At 39.4% G+C, this 23,316-nt stretch overlaps 1 protein-coding gene across 1 annotated transcript; it reads left to right on the top strand.

Annotated features, from left to right (window-relative positions):
* Positions 1-13,629: 13,629 nt before the first annotated feature.
* Positions 13,630-16,784, top strand: stmn1a (stathmin 1a). Its single transcript, XM_053446774.1, has 5 exons — positions 13,630-13,767; positions 15,240-15,282; positions 15,377-15,549; positions 15,727-15,918; positions 16,013-16,784. The coding sequence occupies exons 2-5, from the start codon at positions 15,267-15,269 to the stop codon at positions 16,088-16,090; spliced, it is 459 nt and encodes a 152-aa protein (XP_053302749.1). The 5' UTR covers positions 13,630-13,767; positions 15,240-15,266; the 3' UTR covers positions 16,091-16,784.
* Positions 16,785-23,316: the final 6,532 nt, after the last annotated feature.

Raw genomic sequence — 23,316 nt, 5'->3', positions numbered from 1 at the left:
TTTGGGATCAACTCACTGTTGTTTTGTTGTCCCCAAAACTGATGGATAGGTGCCATGAAAATTCATTGTCCCCACTGGACGAAACCTAAAGCTAAATTGGTGAACAGATGGTGTTTACACCTACTTATACCCGTACTATATATCATATATTATATCATACTCTTTGTATATTCTTTGTATATATAAGTCTATATACACATATTTTATTTATACATGTGTACATGTTATTATTATTATATTTTACTATTATTATTATTATATATACTGTTGCTGCTATTATTACTATATACTGCTATTATATTGGTATAATTACTATCATATATAAATATATATTATATACTATATATACTGTACTATTTTTGATATACTGTCTAACAATAACATTACCATCATATCATCAGTACTATTACCATCATCTGCCACTGCACCTTATCTACCTATTTTATCTTGTGTTTCTGTTTTTATTCTTTCTACCGCAATATTTTATATTTTATATTTTATTCTATTGTATTGTATTTTATTGTATTCAAATGTACCGGCTGCTATGACGACTTAATTTCCCCTCGGGGATGAATAAAGTAATCTATCTATCTATCTATCTATCTATCTTAAGATCAGCACATTATCACTGACATTAAAGTTTAACTTTAGTATGCCAATGTTTGAATTTAGCTCCAAGCATTGCTGCATTGTTACAGCCTCACAGAGCAGCTATAGGAGGATTTTGGCTTTTAGTCTAGTTTCTGTATAATTTACCTTAAAATGTATTTCATACCCCGTTTGGTCCAGTTGACCATGAACAGAGAGGAAGGTAAAGTGACATTACAGTACATTTTCATGTAGTGAGAACTGTCACATAAATTAAAGAGTCTTAGGTGATATCGTACTATATGTTTTACTGCATTTGCACAATACTACAACCAACAGTGAAACTCGACTTGAAACAAGTACATTTACACCATGTTTTTAGCCTAAATGTCTGCTGGAATCCAAACGTGAACGCAGTTCCAGAGGAAGATATCAGAGGACATTTTGGCCACGAACATTTTGTTAATGACTCTGTTTCCAGTAGAATTTGAATGTTGGGACTAACGGACAACATGTTTTTTTACGTTTGAAGAATCTCTCACCATTTCCTTTAGTTTATTGGATTTGGCTGCAAAAGTCTGGTTACCTGAAACCTGTTTTAGTGGAATCATACACTTCACTCACCCCTCGAACCGCATAGTGGTGAGTAGATAAGGAGTCTATTTGAATTTTTGGGTGAACTATCCCTTTAAAAACAAATCAGTTCATTTTGAATGAACATTTCACAGGTGTATGCCACACAAAAGATTACAATAAAGTACATAAAAAGACAAATTACATTACCAGGGATACGATTTCTGAAAAATACATAGTACTGAATAGTAAAAGGAGTAAAAATCAAGTACAATTTAACCTGTGTGTAAATCTGAATATTAAATTTAAAGAGCTGTGTAGCTGTTCAGCTCAGCACGTCCTTCAGTTCATCCTTTGTTGTGTTTGAGATGAACAATGGCAGATTCTTCGTCCTGACGGCATCGTCTCAAAAAAGATGTGAAGCAGATGGGACGTGTCACTGAGATTTTTGTTGGACAGTGTGTCAACTGGTTTTGCAGGATTGACTGAGGGTTGGGTCTGTGTGCAGGCGTTGATTTCGCTTCCCTGGTTGACTCCAGAAGATTTGGCTTTGCTCTTCATAGACAGGTGACAAAGCCACGACACAATGTTTAAGATTTAAACTCTTTCAATCTAAGCGTGGATAAATCTGCTCAATCATCTTTTTCCTGACATTAAATCCTCTGAGGTTTCGGAAGCAGAAAAAGCAGCTGCTGGGTCTTCTTGTATACAACCTGCACATGTCCCATATTGAGTTGCCTTAAAAAAAAATGACAGGTCCTTGAGATCATTTTTGTATAAATGGAACTCGAAAGACATTTTACAAATGTATGCGATCAGTTGGGACACATTGTTGCTTTTGCTCCTATTGTAAAATGCCATTATGATAATCCAAAATATAGATTAATGATACAAAACTTCTTTAATGAAAATGAAGTGTAAGGTGTAAAACTATCAACTAACAACAGTTTAACAGAGTGAGGGTCTGGGATTAGATTTTACTCTCCCTGTAATCTGTGAACAGGCCATTGAGCAGTGGCCAAGCATCAATCAAGTTAAATAAGTGTGACCGAAACATCATTCTGATCCTCCATCCTCAATGCATGAAGAGACCAAGACCGTCAACAAGCCAGGGCGGTTGGGGCTGAGAGAATTAATGTGTTTAAAAGGAGATCTTTTTTTAAATTTCTCCATCAGACGTTTTTCTCTGATCCAAGCTTGGCAGTGACTTCATTCTTTGTCCAGAGATGATCACAAGGCACACACACGCACACACACACACGCACACACACACACACACACACACACACACACACACACACAGACATATGACATCATCCAAGCAGTGACTGGGCGGAGACTGGCGGCGTAGGCCTGGCATCGCACACACAGAGACACAGTGGGAGAGCACAACTCCTCTCCCTCTATAAGCTCTCTGTCAGACAGCTCAGCTTGGCATCACTCTCGCCCAATAAGATGAAACGAGCATTGGCCTGACCCCGTTCTCACGGAGACCCAGAGTCTCTCTGCATAAACATTATGTGCTGCGATCTCTGCGGCCTGCCATGTCAGGCCTAGTCCATCTCCTGCCTATTCTCCAGCAAATTCTGGATGAAAATATACATAGACGGATGAGAAGGGGAGACCTTTCTCTTCTGACTTTCTGCTGAAGCTTGTTCTTAATTGGTTTTATTCAGCAGCAGCGTCTGAGTGAAGAGTACCCCAGTGCCTGTCCAATCTCATCAACATTCTCTCTGCACAGAGAAGAGGTCAGTGGATTCCGTGCAGACTGCCTTTTATAAATGATTAGTGGCAGAACATACATGGATTGAACTACTGGCACTTATTGTATTTAGCTATTGGCTGGGATTTTGTTTTCTATCTTGAATACAAACTAACTACCGTGAACATTGACTGCAGTGCCCTATCAAGGGAACAACAAACGTGCCCACAAAGGAGGACGTGTTGGAATTGAGGGTTCTCTGAACCTGCCTGACCTACTTGTAGCCTATACCAGTTAGAGTATGTTTATTTTCTTTTTGTGGCTTTCAGACCTGTACTGAACTCCAGACATTTTCCTGAAATTATCTGAAGGAGCTGGATGTGAGAACGCAAATATCCGAGAACTTTTTCATCCATTCTCCTCGTGAATTTGCGGGGAATATTGTAGTGAGTCCATACTGTATGTCTGGAAGCTAGTGCTTGTACCTGATCTGAATGACCACACTGAAAGGTAAAGTGAAAAGTTGGCCGATACAGAAGACAGGAGTCGGTGTTAACACCAGGTTATTTCCACATTACTACAACTATTACCGATATGCCTGCTTTCCACACTACTCCAAAAAGTTAGAACTGCTAAAACTGTAAGAAGTTTGAAAAATAAAGATGCGGGCGCAGTTGATAGGTTTGAAAAATAAGACCAGTTCTGTAAAACAGAGATTTCACACGTGACAAACATTGACTATAAAATCGAAATTTCCGGTAAACCAGGTGGAATGAACACAAAGTTTTCTAACTTCACTCTGCACCATAGACTGTTTATAATAAGCTCTGAACAGACATCCAGCACACAAACAGTAAAAAAAGGGACGGTATATTGTAGAACTATTAAGACCAAAATAATAGTTCCCCTTTTATGTCACCTACATTCTTAAGTATATGGGGCATATTTTATTTCACCACTTGGCTAAAGAGATCATGGTCGTATCTAAGAGCTCAGAACTAACGACCACTAAACGGTTTGTGATAGTACTCTGAAATGAACTGAGCTGAGCCTGATGAACATGCAGACATCTGGTTTGTATAAATGGATGTTGGTATGATAGTATCAGGATAACACTAATCATCCAGATTGGGATTAGGATTATCACTCTTCAGCACACAAACAGACTTCCATAGAACTCTAATAGCCAACATGTCTAATTTTGGACCAATCAGCAACAAGTAAATACACATTGTAGCCAGTTTAACAGAAATCAATAACGAGAATCATTCAAGTCATGAAACTAATTTCATCATGTGGACAGATATCTGATTTGTAGGTCTCAAATGCGTCTCCACTGACATCCAGTGTTTGCCCGCAGCTTTCAGCTGCCATCTGTGGCTCATGTCTGCCGGTCCTCTTTGTCTATCCCTCTGTGGCTTCCCTCACCACCTCCACCTCCCTCTCTCTCTCTCTTTCTCATCCCTTTGTTTGCCTCCCCTCCTCTCTCTGTCCCGGGGCTTACATCATGGTCCCAGAGGAGCCCTGTGATGGTAACAAGCCCTGATTCAGCAGCAAGTCCTTCCATCGATGCCCCCTCCCTGCAAGACTTTTCTGGCAGTGGTTGCTCCCTACCTATATTCCACCCCTCTTCTCATCTTTTCTTTTTTCCTCCCATAACCCTCATCCCTTTAGCATTGCAATCGCCCTCCATCACCCATCCACTCCAGCCTTAAGCAGGCTCTAGGGCACAGTCAGATTTTACTGTACTGAAGACTGAAGTTCTCCCAAGTGGTCAGGGCTCTTATTTCACCGTGGGCTGTACTTGGGATGGCTACAGATCATTACTGTGAAACATCAGGGCATCACCAAAATGAGAGTATGAATGTGGAAGAGATCATCAAAAAATTAAATAAACAAAATAATGTCACCCAATAGAACATAGAGAAATTATGAGATTTGAGGGCTTGAGATATTTTTTTTCAAATGCTGCTTAAAAGCAACAACACAATGAACTTCCTACACTGGCCAGAGACGGCATCATCCTTGTTATAACAGTGTCAGTATTTCTGACATCAGGTCGGATGGAAAACAGAAAACAAAGAGTAAAAATCTGAGGAAACCTTTCAGTCTAAGACTACCATCACCTAAAATCATTCAAAACCACCTTCTCATGTTTTATTCAGTTACACAAATTATTAATTTACAATTCTAAACAAAAATGCTGTAACTGTGTGCAAAAGTATACACTAAACAAATTCAAAATATAATTAAAGAAAAATAATGTATTTACTTATATATTACAAATCAAGTATACACAACTAAGATTTTCCTGTAGAGAGTACGTTTGTCTTTTTCTGTTCTGTTTCTATTCTCCACATTTTAAATCACAGGCACCAAGCCTGAGCCTGGAGGGCATTAGCCTACTTTAGCGTAAAGACTGCAAAGTAATATATGATGTAAAGGCATAAATCGAACACAAGCACATGTAAAAATTATTGTTTTTCAGAATATATGCAATGTATCTTCATGAAATTAAATTAATAGGAGAGGTATTCACTGACGTTTCATGTTTAATACATTTGATACATTATATTGTATGATATTGTGCTTTCTTGATGTACATCATTTTTATTTGAAATATACAACTTCAGAATGATTTGAAAAAGAGGGCATGTTTGAAGAAGGTGTATGATAGCAATTGAAAACAGTTTTAAGGCCAATGTATTACACAAACAATTAAAGGTCTGCTTTCAAAAATTGCTGATGAGGCGAAGCTGACCCACATTATCCTCTGTGCTGCTAGCATACATTATTAATGCAGTCATTTAAAGCTAATCTCAACCGCTGCTTGAGGTTTTGTTCCTGGTCGATGTTTTCCCTCTTACTAGCTGACAAAACACTGTACAGTGGCACGCACGGTTATTCACTCAGTGCTCTGTCCTTGCCATTGGTGTATATGGGATAAAAACCAAAACAGGGCTATTGTGTGAACACTAAGGCGACAGGAGAGTGGGGGGCCAAGGACAAAGTGGACAGGGCTCTGTGGGTGTTTGTGGGAACCAAGGATTAGTTCTAATGGCGCAGAAACAGAAGGAGGGATGTAGCTGCTGGGGGTCTGGATCCAGACATGGTCAACTGCTTTGACCTAAACTCAAGGGTCAGTAAGCAGCATGTATAGTATGAGAGAAAACAACAAACTTTTACATTGTTTGAACAGATATCGACTTGAATAGTTTAATTGACTTCAATTGCAATTTTGGTAATATAACCAGAGGGTCCATTTTATTTGTTGTTTTGCTTGTGTGGTTTTTAATCATGTTTTTCTTATTGAGGATATTTTCCTATTTGTGATTGTAATTCAAATGTCAGACTGAATATTATAAATAATTAATAGTCAGATGCTCTTTGAAATGGTTATTAGAATTATGTTTATAATATTATCAATATATTATTGGTGTGAAATGGTTTTCGTGATGACAATAATATATTTTATCAAAATAATTTCTGGAACATAATTTTATCAACAAAATTCAACACAATTTTTATCATTAAAGGCCTACCATAACATTTTAAATTTTGCACCAGGTTAGAGGTTTCCTTGCACAGTTTACAGCTTTAGTTCTAATTTCATTTCCAAGCAAAAGTGGTATTCTACAATGAAATATCCTGACTTGAATCGATATTGAATCGAGAAAGAGATCTTGTGAATTGGAGTGGAGTCGATCTGGGAAATCTGTGGCGATACCCAGCCCTGGTTGGACATTATAAATACGAAAGACTCTGTTCCCTGTTGTCATTCTGCAGTGGAAGCCTATTAGTATTCTTATCAGTATTCTTCATCTTATTAAAGCTTGTTTTTGTTTTAAATGTTTGTATAGTTTGTTGTAGTGTTGTGTTTAATATGTATCGTTGCTGTTTGTTTTATTTTACTATATAACAAACTAGCAAACACAGTAACCTATAATATTTCGCATTTGACACTTTGCTAACGTTTATCAACACTCGCTCAATATAAGTAAAGTTAACGTACCTGGTTAGAACGTGCTACACCTAAAGTAGTCATAAGCAGTTAATTGAGGTTTAATGTACTACTATGTCAATCCTTAACCAGACTTGTGGTATCTGCACATGACCATAATGCTATTCATTAATGACTGAAGTATACAAATTCAGTTTTCTGAAATGTTCAATCGACCCCGTTGTTCTTGCTTTCTTCACTCGGGCTATTAGCACATTGGTACATGAGTCTGACATCTGACCATCGCCCATGTTTGCTGGGCCCCAGGAAAGATTCACTTGTCCTGCCCCGTCTGTTCTATGGATGATCCAGATTGTTTAGTCCCAATTTGGGTCCACCTTATTGACACTGTAAGACTTTTGGAGGACTCAGAGAACATGGCCATGCCAATACTGGTGCAGATGCTTTATCTGTTGGACATCACTGTTGCTGCTTGTCTTTACTGAGGTCTTTTTTGGCCACAATATCTAGCATAGAGATCAGCCATATAAAAGGCACTTATCTCCATCAGGCCACAGGTAGAGCATCCACCCATTCTTCTTGTGGTTAAGAGCAGTGCAATTCCCTGTAAGGGGAAAAATATTTCCACAGTATACCTCTCTAGGTCTGACCTTATTCATCCTAATAACCAGCTGGTGGTTATCCCATCTGATGTGGTGTTTACGCTGGTGTTTTTTCTTTTCTCATTTAAATTTTTTATTGGATTTGATACATTTCAGAAAAAGTCAACATGCTAAAGAATGATCAAAAGCTCAATATTATTTTACAGGTAACACAGAGCCAAGGCATGTCAACCTTGACACAAGATCACAACTTTGTCCCTGTTTAGAATAAACACATTTGTACAATGCATTCTGCACATGGGAAGCCATCAATCAGACATAAACACAATCATGCATGGAGTGCAATACATGTACTGTACATGGAGAATGGGGGAAGGGATGTTGAAACCACTTCCAGACAGCCTGCAGCCTCCCAGAGCAGAGAGCAGCTGAGCTGCTGATTATGTAATCCAGTTACATAAAAGTTAGCACTACATTTAAACATGGCTGCCCTATAGATTTAACGTCATGGCAACAGAGGACCTAATTTATCATCTTGCAGGCAATATTTACAAAAAAAAGGCATTTTTGTTTCTTGTGAATTAGACTTCGATAATCAGAGTTAAATTCTCAGCTGTTCCATGTCAGTGTTCATCACAAGCAGCAAATGTCATCCTATCCTAGGATCCTATCTTCTAATACTGAAACCTCCCCTAAGTTTCGTAATGTTTGTGTCCCAGAGACAAACATCACGCCTGCAGGGCTTCCAAACAGAAGATTCACAACTCAATGTCCCCCATTCCCTAATCTGCTCACTGTTCCCAATGCCTCTGTGGATATGGTGGGTGGGTGGGGTGGCCTGCAACGTGTTTGTTTGGACTAAAAATGGGTCAGGCTCTCTGCTTCAGTGCCAGGCAAACACTGGCATGGGTGAATGCTTCTGAAAGGAGTGTCCCACTCCTGCACCATCTTAGAAAGAATCATTCGTGGATCAGCTGTCAACGCTGCTGTTTGTCATAGAGGCAGCTCAGTAGGCGATGCATGGATTCATAATAACCCTGTGTGTCCCCCATCATGCAGCCACTTGTCCTCTCTTTTATCACAGAGCTCTGCAATCTCCATACCGACAACACCAAGCACTGCTTTGTTGGACAGCCATGTTTTCCCCAGTGCTTTTATAATGTAGGAAACAAATTTCACACGATAAATATAATCTAAATGTCATAAACAACAACAGGATATTTAAACAAACAATGGGGGAGCAGAATTTATTCCCTTAAGATCAGAAGGACCATGGATCATTTTAACAAGCTGTTTTTGGAAAAGGGTCTGAAGGTGTATATATATATATATATATATTTTTTTTTTTTTTTTTTTTTTTTTATTCAACCTCATCGAAAAATGCAAATGAGTAAGCAAATTTCCAATTTCAAAGCAATGACCTTAATAACCAGACTGACTCTTTTTTTACTCAGCCACAGGGCTGAATTTATGAAAAGATAATCAGCAGCACAAACACACTCATAAACAAAGTCTAAAGCCCCACTTGGTCAGAAAAGAGCAAATTCTCTTTTCAACACACATGTACACACACCTGCGATTTTTGGCTAGTGCTGCCCCTGGAGTTTGCAAACGGCAGACAGCCCTCCTGTGTTCCCCCTGCTCTATCCCTGCCTCTGTCTCTGGTTTGCTCTTCTTTGTCCTGTCAAGCGCCACAGATCCAGTTCATGGGGGGGGACTGATGCTGGCATGCCGTGGACACCATCTGGTCCTACTCACTAAGACAGAGCAGCTCAGCAGACTGGCACTGACCACACAGGACACCAGAGGATCCCAGTGATGGGTGAAAAATACTATCCAGTCATGGTTGATCTGAGCAAAGCTAACTTACTGTCAGACTGCACTTAATTAAAGGAATAACAATAATATAACTATTATCAACAACAACAATAATAATAATAACAATGAAATGATAAAGTCTTAAAAGTCAGCATCTGTTATGCTTATGAACTGCCATCCTGTTGATATGCTAAGCTAATTGTCTTCTGGTTTTTACCATATAAAACAGAATTACATTAAACACTTTCTAGTTTAGTTTTAGTTTAAATAGTCCCTACTAGGATCGCTTTACTTTAAATTTGGTAAGTTAAATAAAGTACTCATAAGTTCCTGTCTTATCACATGCTGCATGTTATTCCATATAAAATATACTGTATAACATAATGGAAGTAAAATATTGAAAAGTAAAATTAGACAAAACAAATATCTCATTGCATTCACTACCAGAGATAATAGTCCCAATTAGAGCTGTTGAAAGGTTATATAAGGAGACGTGTTGACTTGGTCATGTATCTCAACAACCATTGGACTTAAATCTTTAAGTATTGATGCCAGTTTGTATTTTTCATCTTGCTTATCTTGTTATATCCTTTTAGTGTTTTAACATTTGAAGTATTTTTAGGGCAGGTGCAATATTGAACTCACTTCTATTCTGCATTATTATTCTAGGTCTTGCATGATATCTCCTTGTTTACTGTTTTGTTGTTGTTTGTTGTACAATCTACTCATCTGCAGCTGCTGTAGCACTTTGGCCCAAGACAAATTTACGTATCAAATATATTTGATTTGATTGATTGATGGATTGATATCATCGATGTTACCATTGCTAATATTGACATCTGATTGAGGGAATATACTATATTGCTTTGAAAATCAGCTATATTATTTCTAAGCTGTTTTTCAGGTATATTTTACATGATAAATAACAACATCAGATAATATTCCTTTAGCAATGAGATGTCATCCATCCCTACATGACAATACACCAGGTTTTTGGAGATTTGGTATGCTCATCATCTCGACTTGAAACCTCTACTCCAGGTCACACCCCATTTCCTGTCTCTTTCTATTCCTATTTCATAAAGGAAACAAGACCATTTATCTATAAATTATGTTTATACCAATAGGCACAAAAAGCAGCATCCTACTGACAAATCCAGAAATCTGTCTTTCTATGCTCGAGTTTTGTTGACAACTCATGTGATTTGACCTTAAACTTGACAGGCTTGTTGCTGATGACCCCAAAATGAGCCCAACCCCCAATAATTATAATCTGCTCGTGCTCTGCACAACTGTAACATTATCACTGAAAACACTCCACCCAGTTACCAGCCCTGATTCAGGGTTTTGTACCACTTTCCTTTTTGGGGAAAGAGGAATCATGTCTGAGTGACGAGGGACTGAATCACTTGGTGTGAACCATCTGATCGGTGAGGCTGCAGTTTTGCTCTGTGACTTCCTTCCTCTGCATGCATCCATTGTGCAGTTTGAACTGATTTGTTTGCCTCTGCAGTGAAACTTCACACTCAAAGTGCCTTCCACTTGCACATAAAGCGCTGGCCTAAATCACAAGATGAAATGACATCCACATGGCAACAGTAAAAATAGATCTAACTGTCGGCCCCGTGGTTGCAAATATTTCCAGCACAGCATCACTGTGACAGAGCGCTGATCGGCTCCTCCTGTCGTCACAATCGTGTTAAGCTAAAAATAGTGCCAAATCAAACAGTGCAGGATAGGTCGATTGAACCTAATTTCGGTTCAAGCTTTCACATTTACATAACTCCTGAAAGTTGTATTTCAATAAACAAAACTGAAACTGTGCAGCAGCGAGACACAAAGATTCACTTAAATCTTACACGGTTTAGTGGTTGGATCAGATCCGAACATAAATTAATTAAGAATAGCTACTTTAACTTCAACAGAACACACTGTAAACAATTTGGATAATGAATGAGATTAACAGAGTCAGAGAGAAATCACGATTTCTGAACATTAGCAGACCGAGGCAATACTTTAATGATGGCAGGGATAAAAAAAGATAATATCAGTCATAATAGTCCTTTTCTGAAACATGGTAGCTGCAGTTTTCTGGTTCTGTGATCTATTTTTCATGTGATTGTATCAATACTCTCAGCGGGAAAAAGCACATATCCTAATATATATTGGTTTTGTCCACATTTAGAAGGCGTCTGACAATCAGTGTTAAATCACACTGTTGTCCTGTTCCTCTGAGGATGTGATTTTGTAATGTTAAAACTCCCTGACATTGTGTTAATGTGACATTTTCACCTTTTAAATTTATCTCAAACCTCATCACCTCTGTGCACTTGCACACGTCTGTCAGTGCTGCCCTATTTAAATAACGAAGCTGTGTGTTCTGATGTGACTGGCATGTATGAGCAGCGTTTCAGGAAGGGCCGGTTGTAGCAGACTGCTGCTGACAGATTCCTGTGCGACCGTTTGCTTTCTGCTGTCGGCATGTCTCTGTCAGAAGCTGTGTCAGGGATGGAGACTCACAGCAGCATATCGTCATTTCCATACAAATCTTTACAAGGCTCTTGTGGTGGATTCATTTGATGACTACATTTATATCCCAATTAACATGTACGATTTGTTTTGTATTTAAAAGATTGGTACCCCGCCCTCTCTCTAGTTGCATATTAAGTCACTTTACTACAGAGGATGACTGTTGATTTAAGGGTATGAGCCTAAATGTGCTTTCTGGCTCTTTTCACTGACGGCTGTTGGCTATGTAATTTGTTTATTCTACTGAGAAATATCCGTCTATCCATCCATTTGTTATATATTATGCATCTCAGGGGAGTTAAAGCCAATCCCAGCGGAAATTGGGAAAGAGATGGGGTACAGCCTGGACAGGTTGACATTATATCACAAGGCCAACAGAGGCAAACAACCATTCACACTCATATTCACGCCCACGGACAATTCAATTCAACAATTAACCTAATCCCAATCTCCATTTTATTTGGATTGTGGCAGAAAGTTGGAGTAGAAAATGCACACAGACACGAGGTTTGCAAACTCAGACAGGCCCTGGAGAAGCTGGAACTCAAACCAAGAACCGGGGCGACCTGTGCAAAACACTGTGCCACCATGCCATAGACTATGTTTCTCATTTCTATTTTCAGTTGATGTTATTTAGTTTATTTATTCAAGGTCCTCCTCCTATTACTCTGAAGTGATGTAAAGTGGTGCCTGCTGCTAAGTAGCTTTCGCATATACCGAATATTTATTTGTGTCATGTTTGCTCCCCAAGACTTAAAATTACTAATTAAACATTTCTCCTTCTGTCATTGAAACATTTTGAATTTATATAAAATTTAAATACTAATGGACTAGTGCACTTAACGGACATTTCAATGATACAGTTGTCTAAAGTTGGTAAATGGCTGGCTGCCAGACTACAATGGATGCCACACAAATCTGCGTTTGTCAGACATTTTCTTTTCACGTAGCCTACAAGCTTTAAACATTGATACACCTCTCCGGGGCTGTATTACTCTTTTCTTCACAGCAGCCCGACCGAACACATTCATACAACTTCAACACAGCGGTAAAGTGGACTGATGTCGTACTGTATCAATCAAAACATCAACATAATTTGCCCTGTACAGGCAACAGTGGAAAACAGAGATATCAAATAACTATAAATAATGTCTAAAAATGTAATTTAAGTGCATCATGTGCTGGTCAGCCTGACTTCTTGGTATCTAAGCAATACTTAGGTACAATCAAACATAAACCGGTAACAACGCATAAAACTAAATGTGTTGTTGGTCGTCCTCCATCCTGAAGGTCGGCGGTTCGATCCCCAGTCTGACCCATCTGCATGCCGAAGTGTCCTTGGGCAAGATGCTGAACCCCGAATGGCCCCCCATAGAATAACAAAGTGCTGCAAATAGATGCACTGTATGAATGTTTGTGTGAATGTGTGAATGTAAAACTGTACTGTAAAGCGCTATATAAATACAAAAAAACAACCATTTGTTGACAGAGGGGGATTTGTGACAGTGCGACTTCCGTCATCCATTATGACTGACTGGGTGGAGCCACGACAATAAAATCCCTAAAACAGTTAAAAACGCACCTTAATCCCGCTGAGTGTGTGTTTTATCTCATCAACTACTTCCATCAGATCACTGTGGATCGATACCCACCCAGTTTATGTTCTGGGGCGACATTAGACACCTAAACAGCTGGAGCTCATTGTCTAAACCTCGCGGTCCATACAAACTACCACTCCCATGAGCACCGGGGAGCTTTTTAGGGGCGGGAAATCGACCAATCAGCGGCGGCGGACGGCGTGACGGCGCTGTTTTCGGGACATTAATGCGCGCTCCCGGCAGGCTCGCTCACAGTCAGACACGGCTGGTGGTGGAGCATCATCATACAGCGCGCGGAGAAGAAGAAGCAGAAGGAGGGTGTGCCAGACTTCATCATCCCCAACAGGTCCTCAGTGCTCCGGGAGTCCACGCAGCCGGTAACACACAACAAGCGAGGCGAGTACTTTCATGGCGTCTGTGCCAATAATGGTGTCGTTTAATTCCACCGCTTTTTCTTTATTTTTTTGTATTTGCTAGATAAGCACCTGCTTCAACCGCCATGATGTCTGTCAGGTGGTGTTTGGCCATGTAAAACCTCGTTATTTGTTTAATTTGAGGTCGTTTTTAAAGGATACAAGTTGTGAGACGGTGGCGTGGGTCGAGGCCGCTCATGGCGGGTCCGTTCGCCTTTTGTGTGGCGGGAGAAACTGGCACAGTGGGCACAGACACAAGAGGACCAGACTTTGATGGAACATTGCTTTTCATCCCCAGTCTCTCTCCAGTGTGAGGAAAACCTCTGTAATCATGATGTCGGGTTCAGCTTAAGCTCGTCTTTGTGTGCAGCTGCTGTCAGAAGCGCCTTTGTTCGGTGCCGTTGGTTAACCGACACCGAGCAGCTCAGAGAAAGCTGAGTGGGAAGGAGCGACGTGATGTATCGTCTGGATGAAGTCCGGCGGCAGATCAACCTCATGCCAACTGTCCACGTCCGGTGTGGACCTCCATCACACTACAAAACGCGTCAAAATCACATTTTCGTTTTTAGCTGCCATGGACTTTGCAGTGGATGTGAACGTCGCGTTTTGAGCTAGTTCGCAGCCTTTGTGGAAGATCATGGGAGGGGTCCACACTGATGTCTGCGACCGCACTATGGCGGGACAGCTGCTGTCTCTGCCCCCGCATCCCCACATTTATCGTGGTTTTGAAACGTGTGTTTCGATGAAACTCATGTTTTGATTCATATTTCTGCTGTGATATGTGATCAGCAGGATGCGGGCATTGTGTGTGTGTTGGGCTGTTCCACACTTGTGTCTGCATGTGCGCCCCCTCCTCCGCCCTCTTCTCCTGCGGCTCAGACACACTGTGGAAAAAAACAGGTGCTCCCCGATGACCATTGTCTCCGGATATGCTCCTTGCCTAACTAACCTGGTTTCAGATGGTGCATATTGGCGGGCTTTGGAAACTGACTCGGGGCCTGTGTACACCTGGCACCGCCTGCTCCACCCGCCCTGCTCAGCCCTTTGTCTCGGGACTGTGGCATGTGTCGTTCATTATCAATTAACACGGCGGTTAAGAAGCTCTCCTCGGAAAAACTCCACCCACATGATTGCACAGGGTTGATTCTGCGCATCCATCTGAATGTCGACGGTGCCACGCGTTTGAAGACTAAACAATGGGTTCTGTGTGTAACACGCACACACTGGATGCCAGCACCGTTTTGTGTGGCTTATAGGGCGGTGGTTGGTTAAATTTCCAAAGATGGCCACTGGGTGGCTCCATAGTATCCCTGTTTCTGTCGCCGGGCTTGTTTTGAATCAGGCAGTTGCGTTGGAAACTGTTAAAGAGCCACTAGAGGTCGCTGATTTTGAGTCATCAAATACAGTGACTAAACATTACATCAATCTGACCTTTTCCTCCATTTCCTCCTTTAGGTAAATTGACCTGCAGCACTCTTAAAGATGGCAGCCGCTGAAGGTGAATTATATCAAGTTTAAAAAGTGCAATTCGGATCTCTAATCTATCAACTGATCAGTGGGCTTAAACTCTGTCTTGCGTTTCCTGTGTCCAGAAATCAAAATCAAGGAGCTTGACAAGCGGGCCTCTGGCCAGGCCTTTGAGGTCATCCTGGCAGATGCTGTCCCCGATGCCAAGTGTGAGTTCCCCCTGCCTCCTCCCAAGAAGAAGGATCTCTCACTAGAGGAGATTCAGAGGAAGCTGGATGCTGCAGAGGAGAGACGCAAGGTAAAAATGACTCATTGCTAGAAACGTTAAGCCCAGAAACCTGCTTATTCAACCGTGAGCTGTTTATAATCATCAGGTTGTTAAGCATGTGAATCTTGCATTAGATTGTCAACTGGGGAAATGTGATGAGCTGGAGACCACATTCTATTCATTAATATTTGAGCCGTTCTTTTTCAGAACCATGAGGCAGAGGTTCTGAAGCAATTGGCTGAGAAGCGTGAGCATGAAAAGGAAGTGCTAAAGAAAGCTCAAGAGGAGAACAACAACTACAGCAAGATGGCAGAGGAGAAGCTTAATCAGAAGATGGAGGCCAACAAGGAGAACCGCACAGCAATTATGGCAGCAATGAATGAGAAGTTCAAGGAGAAGGTCGGTGTTTGAGCCTAAGTTTAAAAGATTCCCTTGCTCGACTTTTCTTTACCTGGTTGTTGGATATTGACGCGTCTTTCTTTTTCTTTAACAGGACAAGAAGTTGGAGGAGGTGCGGAAGAACAAAGAGACCAAAGATCCCTCCTCTGAAGAAGGCACTTCGGAAAACTGAAAGTTACGAAGGGGATTGTGTTTATAGGGTTTTTTACGTATCCAAAGATTGATTTATTTTTTGTTTGGCCAGTATTTCTGTTCACCACCCACCTTTTTGAAATAACATAGTTCCACTTTGTGAATTTTTCAATCCTCCTGCTATAAGTGTTCTTTCGCTGGTTTTACATGTGGCTTGTTTCCTCCCCTTGAGTCTAATCCATTTGATATGTAGCTAGTTGATGCCGCTTCAGCCCTTTTTGAAACTTAGCAGTGTACTTAACCTTTTTGAGGAAGCATGTTTCTATGCATAGGTCTTTAATCCCTGCTTACTTCATACGTTTTGAAAATGTCCCTGTGAATCACCTGTTCCCGGCACTTACTGTATATTAAAAAAAAAAAGTAGCACAAGGTTTGAGCAAGGCGTTGGCTGTTATTCATGCAGGTGTTAGTGCAGCTACTCATTTGTTCTTGCAGGTCATGTTTTTGTGCCACTGCTGGTTAAGCTCTTGTAAAACTATGGGTTTGTTCTAAAGCACATGACTTATTGCTGTGAATGAACATGCAAGACATGAAAATGGATTCCATCTTGAACATCACTGAAGAGGGGTCTACACGTGGAATGCGAATCAGCAATACACTGGCATCTCAAAAGATAGTGGCTAGTTGACTTGAACTGTTGTACTAAAACAAATTAAAAAAAATAATAACTTTAATCTATGTCTGGCTTTATGATTGAAGATGGAACTAGAACACAATTCCAAAGCAGCTTCTTCCAACCATGCAAGTTTACACAGACTGCACTGGTACAATCTGAATTGGGCAGACAGGGAATTGAATTCTGGCTTAGTATTGATTTCTTAGTAAACATGCATTACTATAAATTAAGAGTTGTGCAAAAAATGTATATAATGAATGGCCATTTTAGTAGCAATGTGAGGTAATATCACATATTTCCCATACAGAGCTAGACTGTATTACAAGGCTGCTCAAAAGCATTTAGCTGCTCAAGAATTGGAAAAACTTTACTATTCACCCCATTCGCTCAAGGTTAGCTGTTTTACATATTGGCTTATTGTTACCAATACTATCAATTAATACCCAATGCTGCTTCTTGGAGATCCACAAAGTCAAACACTTAGAAGGACACCACCCCTCCAGCTTATGGTGATAACAGATCTGTATTGATGACATCACTATTCCTGAGTCCATGGGATAGATTCATAATAACTGCAGTCTTTGCTACCCTCTGGTGGTGACTTGTGGAGTCTCAGGTGAAATAAAAATTTGGAAAAGGCTGAATAAAACTAGTCGTGTTGCCACATATAGGCATCATGTTCATAAATGTTTGAATAAGAAGATTCTGGCTAGAACAGTAATATACAAAATTTGAATATTATATTTGAGAACATGGGCAAACCTCAATTAAACAAGACTCATGACTGATTTGATAAACAGTTGAGTTGAATACACATGATTGAACACTGATATCATAATATTATTAATATGGTTAGACAGAGGAACAGTGATGGTGTATACAGTTGGTGTAAAAGGTATATTTTAGTAAAAAGGTAATTATAAGATTTAATAATTTGCTTACAAACGGTTCCTGTTAGGTTTAGTCTGCTTCAAGCCCAGTTCAAAAATAGTGTCACATTCTGATTTGATTAATGAAACTTCAGTATTGGACAGCCATACTGGAGAAGAGATATTTCTGCAGAGGAGGAGGAATTATGAAGATACTTTCATTCCATATGAATATTGTTACTGCTGGGCTTTTTTAATCTATGGCAGAACATCATACATCATTAACTGAAATGTTGTGTATGTAAAATTTCATTTTTAAAGGGAACCAGTTAATTATTTAGTTAATAATTTACTTAGTTCTTAAATAACTGAAGATGGGTGAAAAGCACACATGAAGAATAAAAATCTAGTAATACCTGGTTAATTTAACCCAGTACCCAAGACGAGGGTTGTTTTGACCTGTAGTGTTAACGTTATTTCTTAATTGCTGTTGGGGTTATTTACCAGACATAAAACCTAGTCTTGTCAAAAACTGTTACAACTATTATTTTCAAACCTGTTTTAACACTATTAGTGACTGGTTGTTAATAATATGTGTATCTTTAGCAGTTTTTATTGCTACATATCTCGTCTTTTATCTAATTATACGCGATAAAATTGAAATGCTCAGATAAAGACCATGTACCTACAAATCCACGGGGGTACAGAATGTATATACTTCGACTCCTTCTTCTTATGCAGGTATAATGTCTAAAATACTGCTCTAAAGGCTCTGCTTTTTATTTGATCATGTACCATCCAAGGAAATGTCTTATAATTCTTACATAGTACATCAGCGTTTCACTGTTCATCGTAGGAAGCTGCATTTGGAGTTGCTCTTTTCAAAGAGCCCACTAGAGGTCAATGTTGTTATCGCTCTCTCTCTCTGCCTCACTTCAATCATCTGTATCAGTTACTTAATCCATTTTTTTTTTGTTCACCAAAAAACTATATGTTTAGATCACAACAGTAAGTTTCTCACTAAAATGTGATTACTACAGTTTAGTTGCTTCCCATACTGACTTTGTAAAAGTAACTGATATTTCTCAAATATAAGGGTCACCTGCCCTTATTGCATTGCCTGTGCTGCCATGATTAAAGGGTCAGTGTGTAAGATTTTTGTGACATCTTGTGGTAAAGTTGTATGTTGCAGCTGAATACCCCTAACCTCACTCTCCACTTCAAAACATGAAAGAGAACCTGTAGCAAAATCAAAACGTGTTTAGCTTGTCCATTCTGGGCTACTGTGAAAAAAACATGGGGGCCTTCGTTGAGAGGACCCTCTCCAGATGTGAATATAAAGTATTTAAATATAAAGTCCCATTCTAGGGTAAGGAAAACAACAATTTGTACTATTTAGATGAAACACACTAGTCAAAACATGATTAGGATTATTTTTTATTCAATTTCTGTCAGTAGTTCCATTTCACCCAATAATTCCTGAATTGAGGAACTAAACAGTATCAATGTGCTTTTTATGTCTGTTTACTTGGAGGTAAACACAGAAATACTCTAACGTTGCAGTACCCAATTAGACGACAAGTTCCTGTTTTCACACATCAAGTATAATATACAATTATTATCAGCAAAATGAGTATTATCAAACTTTAATTACTTTTTATGCAGAGCACCTGGAAGTTTTTGTCAGATATATTTAATATACTATTAGAATGTTATTCCGTATATAATAACACAATATTACTAGTTTGCTAGTTAATCAAAGAGGAGAAATGGTTTGACAACAGAAAATCTCAAGGTCTATATTCATTGGGGCAGCAGATATAATATCAAGAGCCCATCAGTGTATTCTAATTCATCCTCTTGGACCCTGAAGGTTTGGTTCAATTCATCTATTAAATGAGATATTATGAAGGATAAGTTAAAGCAATGAACTGCAGATGGCGCTACAGGAGAAGTAACTGGATCAAGAGGGTCTGGAGTGTTCTCAACTTCAAATAGTCGTTGTTGAGATGTTTCAGTGATAGCCACAGTCAACTGTATATAAAGATGGACCCAGGGTCTATCCGGACTGGGACAATAATTCAGTCCGGGAATTTGACTCCCTTTCCAGGCCAACCCTTTAACGGTTAACGGACTAGTAAACAAGTAGGTGGCCATCTTTTCAATGACGTCATTTTTGTCAAGCGCAATAAGAATCTCCTTCCAAAACAGTGAAGATATGACATATCAAGGGCTTATAGTTTGAAATTCTACCCACGAATGTCCTGGTATTGTTTGGGTCAGACTCTGAGGTGGTTGAAGTTCGTCCGTGGTCTTTAGATAAAAGTCCTTGGAGCGGTAAAAAGGCCGGAGACAATCATTGAAATTGAATGACTTACAATGGACGTTTGATTTGAATTCCATTTGAGTCAATAAAAGTTATAATGAAATAGAATATTGTATGTATATGTTTCTTATGAAAATTAAAGGTGAAATTGGCAAATCTCTATTTTGCCTTTAATGCTCATATAATTATAATTGTAATATCTTACCATTGTTTTATCCTTGAAAGGTGCAAAGTAAATAAATAATAATATTTAAAATCGGCATATTAGCAATAAGAAAATGTGACTACTTTTGGTAGCTCATAACTTGCTCGATTAAATATTATTTAAAAAGAATACTTGAGGTGACACAAATATTTCACCTCACTCTTATTTATTGTGACCCTTACTGTCTATATGTCAAGTGTCAGAAGGTTTAAACGTAGAAATTTTGAGAAAATGACAGGCAAATTTGGCTTTGTTTACATTAGTGCACTCATAACTTGCTCTTATGTAATATTCTTATTAATTTTGTATTCTTGAGAGGTGAAACTGATATTTCAACTCACTCGTGTTCATGGTGACCTTCACTGTCAGTGTGTCAAGTTTCATGCGATTTCATTTTAAAGTTTTGAGAAATGTAATGGCAAATTTTGGCAACTTTTTCACAGCTCGTATAACTTGCTTGTTTTACATATCATAAAAAAGTCCTTGGCAGGTGACACAAATATTTCATCTCACTCTTGTTCATTTCTAGTTTTGCTAAATAAGTGAATTTGAAAGGTTGGTTACCTCATTCCTGCTTGCTTTATTATTGCTGGTCAAGTTATCAGTTCAAGGTCAAAAGGACCATCAGGCCAACAGGAAATGTCCCAGTGCTCCCAATGTGCAGTCTGTCACTGGATGGCCCACGATTCTCCACTTCTTTTCTATCCACTCATTGTTGAAATTGATCCAAAGTGTTGGACCAACGCTGCTGATAGCACAGCTAATATTCATCAAACAAATCCTAAATTAAGCAAACTAATATTAATATTTTTGTATTTGTAATTGCAAGTTAAAATAGATAAACTCAAGTACCTTAAATCATATTTAAATGTATTATTTGAACAAATGCATTACTTTCTAACAATGTGAGGAGATAAGACTGGGAAGTAGAAATTAACTTTTTCTCATTGGGCCCATGAACCTCTAGAACACCATCAAGAACCTCTGAGTGTCCCAGGTTGGGAGCTGCTATCTCAGCTTTACATATTAACTGTAAAATATGAATTAAGTCCTGTCGAACATCTGTCAAACCAAATAAGCGCATTTAGACCCCGGCTCTTTCCCGCTCACAGAAAGTACCTGGCTTAATACATCCTGTGAATAATGCAGGTGACAATCAGTGTGTCACTGTGAAGTCTGATATTTTCTGAAATGTACGACTGTTCTGAGACAAAAAAAGGTTTGTGGAGAAAAGGAAATATCACAGCTGTCAAAGTCCATGCTGGAGAAGTCATTCACAATGCCGCATTTGTTCTCCTGTTCTTGCACAAAGGAGATTACGAAAAATATATGAGGGCTGCAGATGAAAGGAAGAACGTTCAGGTGATGGTGAAACACAATGTGAACTTCTCCGACTGCAGAGTTTAACGCGACCGGAACCGGAGTGCACTCTGTAGACTGATGACCTGTAATAAGCCTGTGTGAAATGGCTTCATTAACACAGCTGGAATGACCTGCTCCACATGACAGCTCAATAACCCTCTCTATGCATAAGACCTCGGATCATTAGCGACACACACAGCACGAAGGGACCATCCTTAATGTTAAATACACACATTAGCTCGGCAAAGTTTGATGTAGAGCGGGATTTTATGGGCACAACACTTTTAATGATTTTCCTCAGCGAACACAGTGTTGACAGTAGAGACTGGGTGCTCATTATGACTTATTTTTTACTTGTGCACAGCCTGCAGATGACTAATCACATGCATTTACTTTAATAAGCACTTGTTAAACTTTTCTCTGCTCATCCTTAAAAGGGAATTAGAGAGTTATTTATCCTCTGGAGTAAAAGTTTGCATTGTTTGTGGCTTTTGAAGGGTTTTTACGTGGCCAGACAAATGATTCCTCTGGTTCACGGTCAGTTCAGTCAGTGATTATGTTGACGGTTGTTCTGGAGGAAGTCCTGATGAAGATACAAAAACACCCACTGTGTTGCTCGACCAACAGGTCGACACTAGGTTTATCACAGTGGCATGTTGCCTTGTAACTTTAATTAGGAGTTTCTTACCTTCTGTGATCCACCCAACAGCCATTAAAGTCCACAGTAAAGGGAGCTTCTCTCCCAACAGAACACATAACTCCTGAAGAAACCCAGAGCTAGGCTGATACTATCCTTGTGACATCATGCTTCCTCATATTTGCTTAATGCATGCCTAGCAGCTAGTCACAGCACACACTAGAGGCGGTTGACCAATCACAAAAGAGCGGGGCAGCAGGCCAATCAGAGCAGACTGGGCTTTATCAGGAGAGCTAAAACCAAGTGTTTCAGACGGAGGCTGAAAAGAGGAGCTGCAGCATTGCAGTGTGACTAAAGTGAAGTGTTTTCTTGTCTTTAGAGCATATACAATTGCTCTAGTAATAACATAAATTGAAATCATGAACCTGAATATTAGGGTAACATATTTACTTTAGAAGATCCCCAAACCCATTCGAATTCAGTATTTGGGAAGAACAAATGCTTGTACCATATTTCATGGCATGCCATCTAATATTTGTTAAAGATATTTCACTCAGATTTTCAACCTACCATCCACAGAGTCAAGGTACAAGAGAGAGATTGAGCAAATTGAAGATTAACATACAAAGATTTTGGACTAAGGGTTGATTGTGGTGGTCAGAAGGCAAAGCTTGCAGAATGTTTTTCAGCCAAATGATGGGTAAGTAAAAGCAGAGCAATGCATATGTATTGGCCTGTATCAGCTCGACCTCTCTTACCTGTGTTGTGACATCAGGAGGAGCAGGGTGAGTGAGAAAGCTTGGAACCAATGCCTTTATTATGTAACTTTTTCCACATCATATATATTTTCTATCTCTTTTTGATAGTGAAGAGATAGTAGGTAAACCGTACCATACCTTTAACTAGTTGTATGCAAAGGCTACCCAATGCCCATCAGTAGAAAAGGAAGTACAACCTGGTCTGAACAAGGGGCAGGATTATATTACATTACATGTCATTTAGCTGACTCTTTTGTCCAAAGTAACTTGGCTTTGGCTTTTGTAAATGGCTTTGTATTTATATAGCGCTTTTCTAGTCTTGATGACCACTCAAAGCGCTTTACAGTACAGTTCTACATTCACCCATTCACACACACATTCATACATACATTCATCTATTCGCAGCACTTAGTTATTCTATGGGGGGCCATTC

This window comes from Pleuronectes platessa, chromosome 18 (genome assembly GCF_947347685.1).
Source record: "Pleuronectes platessa chromosome 18, fPlePla1.1, whole genome shotgun sequence".
NCBI lineage: Eukaryota > Metazoa > Chordata > Actinopteri > Pleuronectiformes > Pleuronectidae > Pleuronectes > Pleuronectes platessa.
This window is presented reverse-complemented; position numbering and strand designations above follow the sequence as displayed.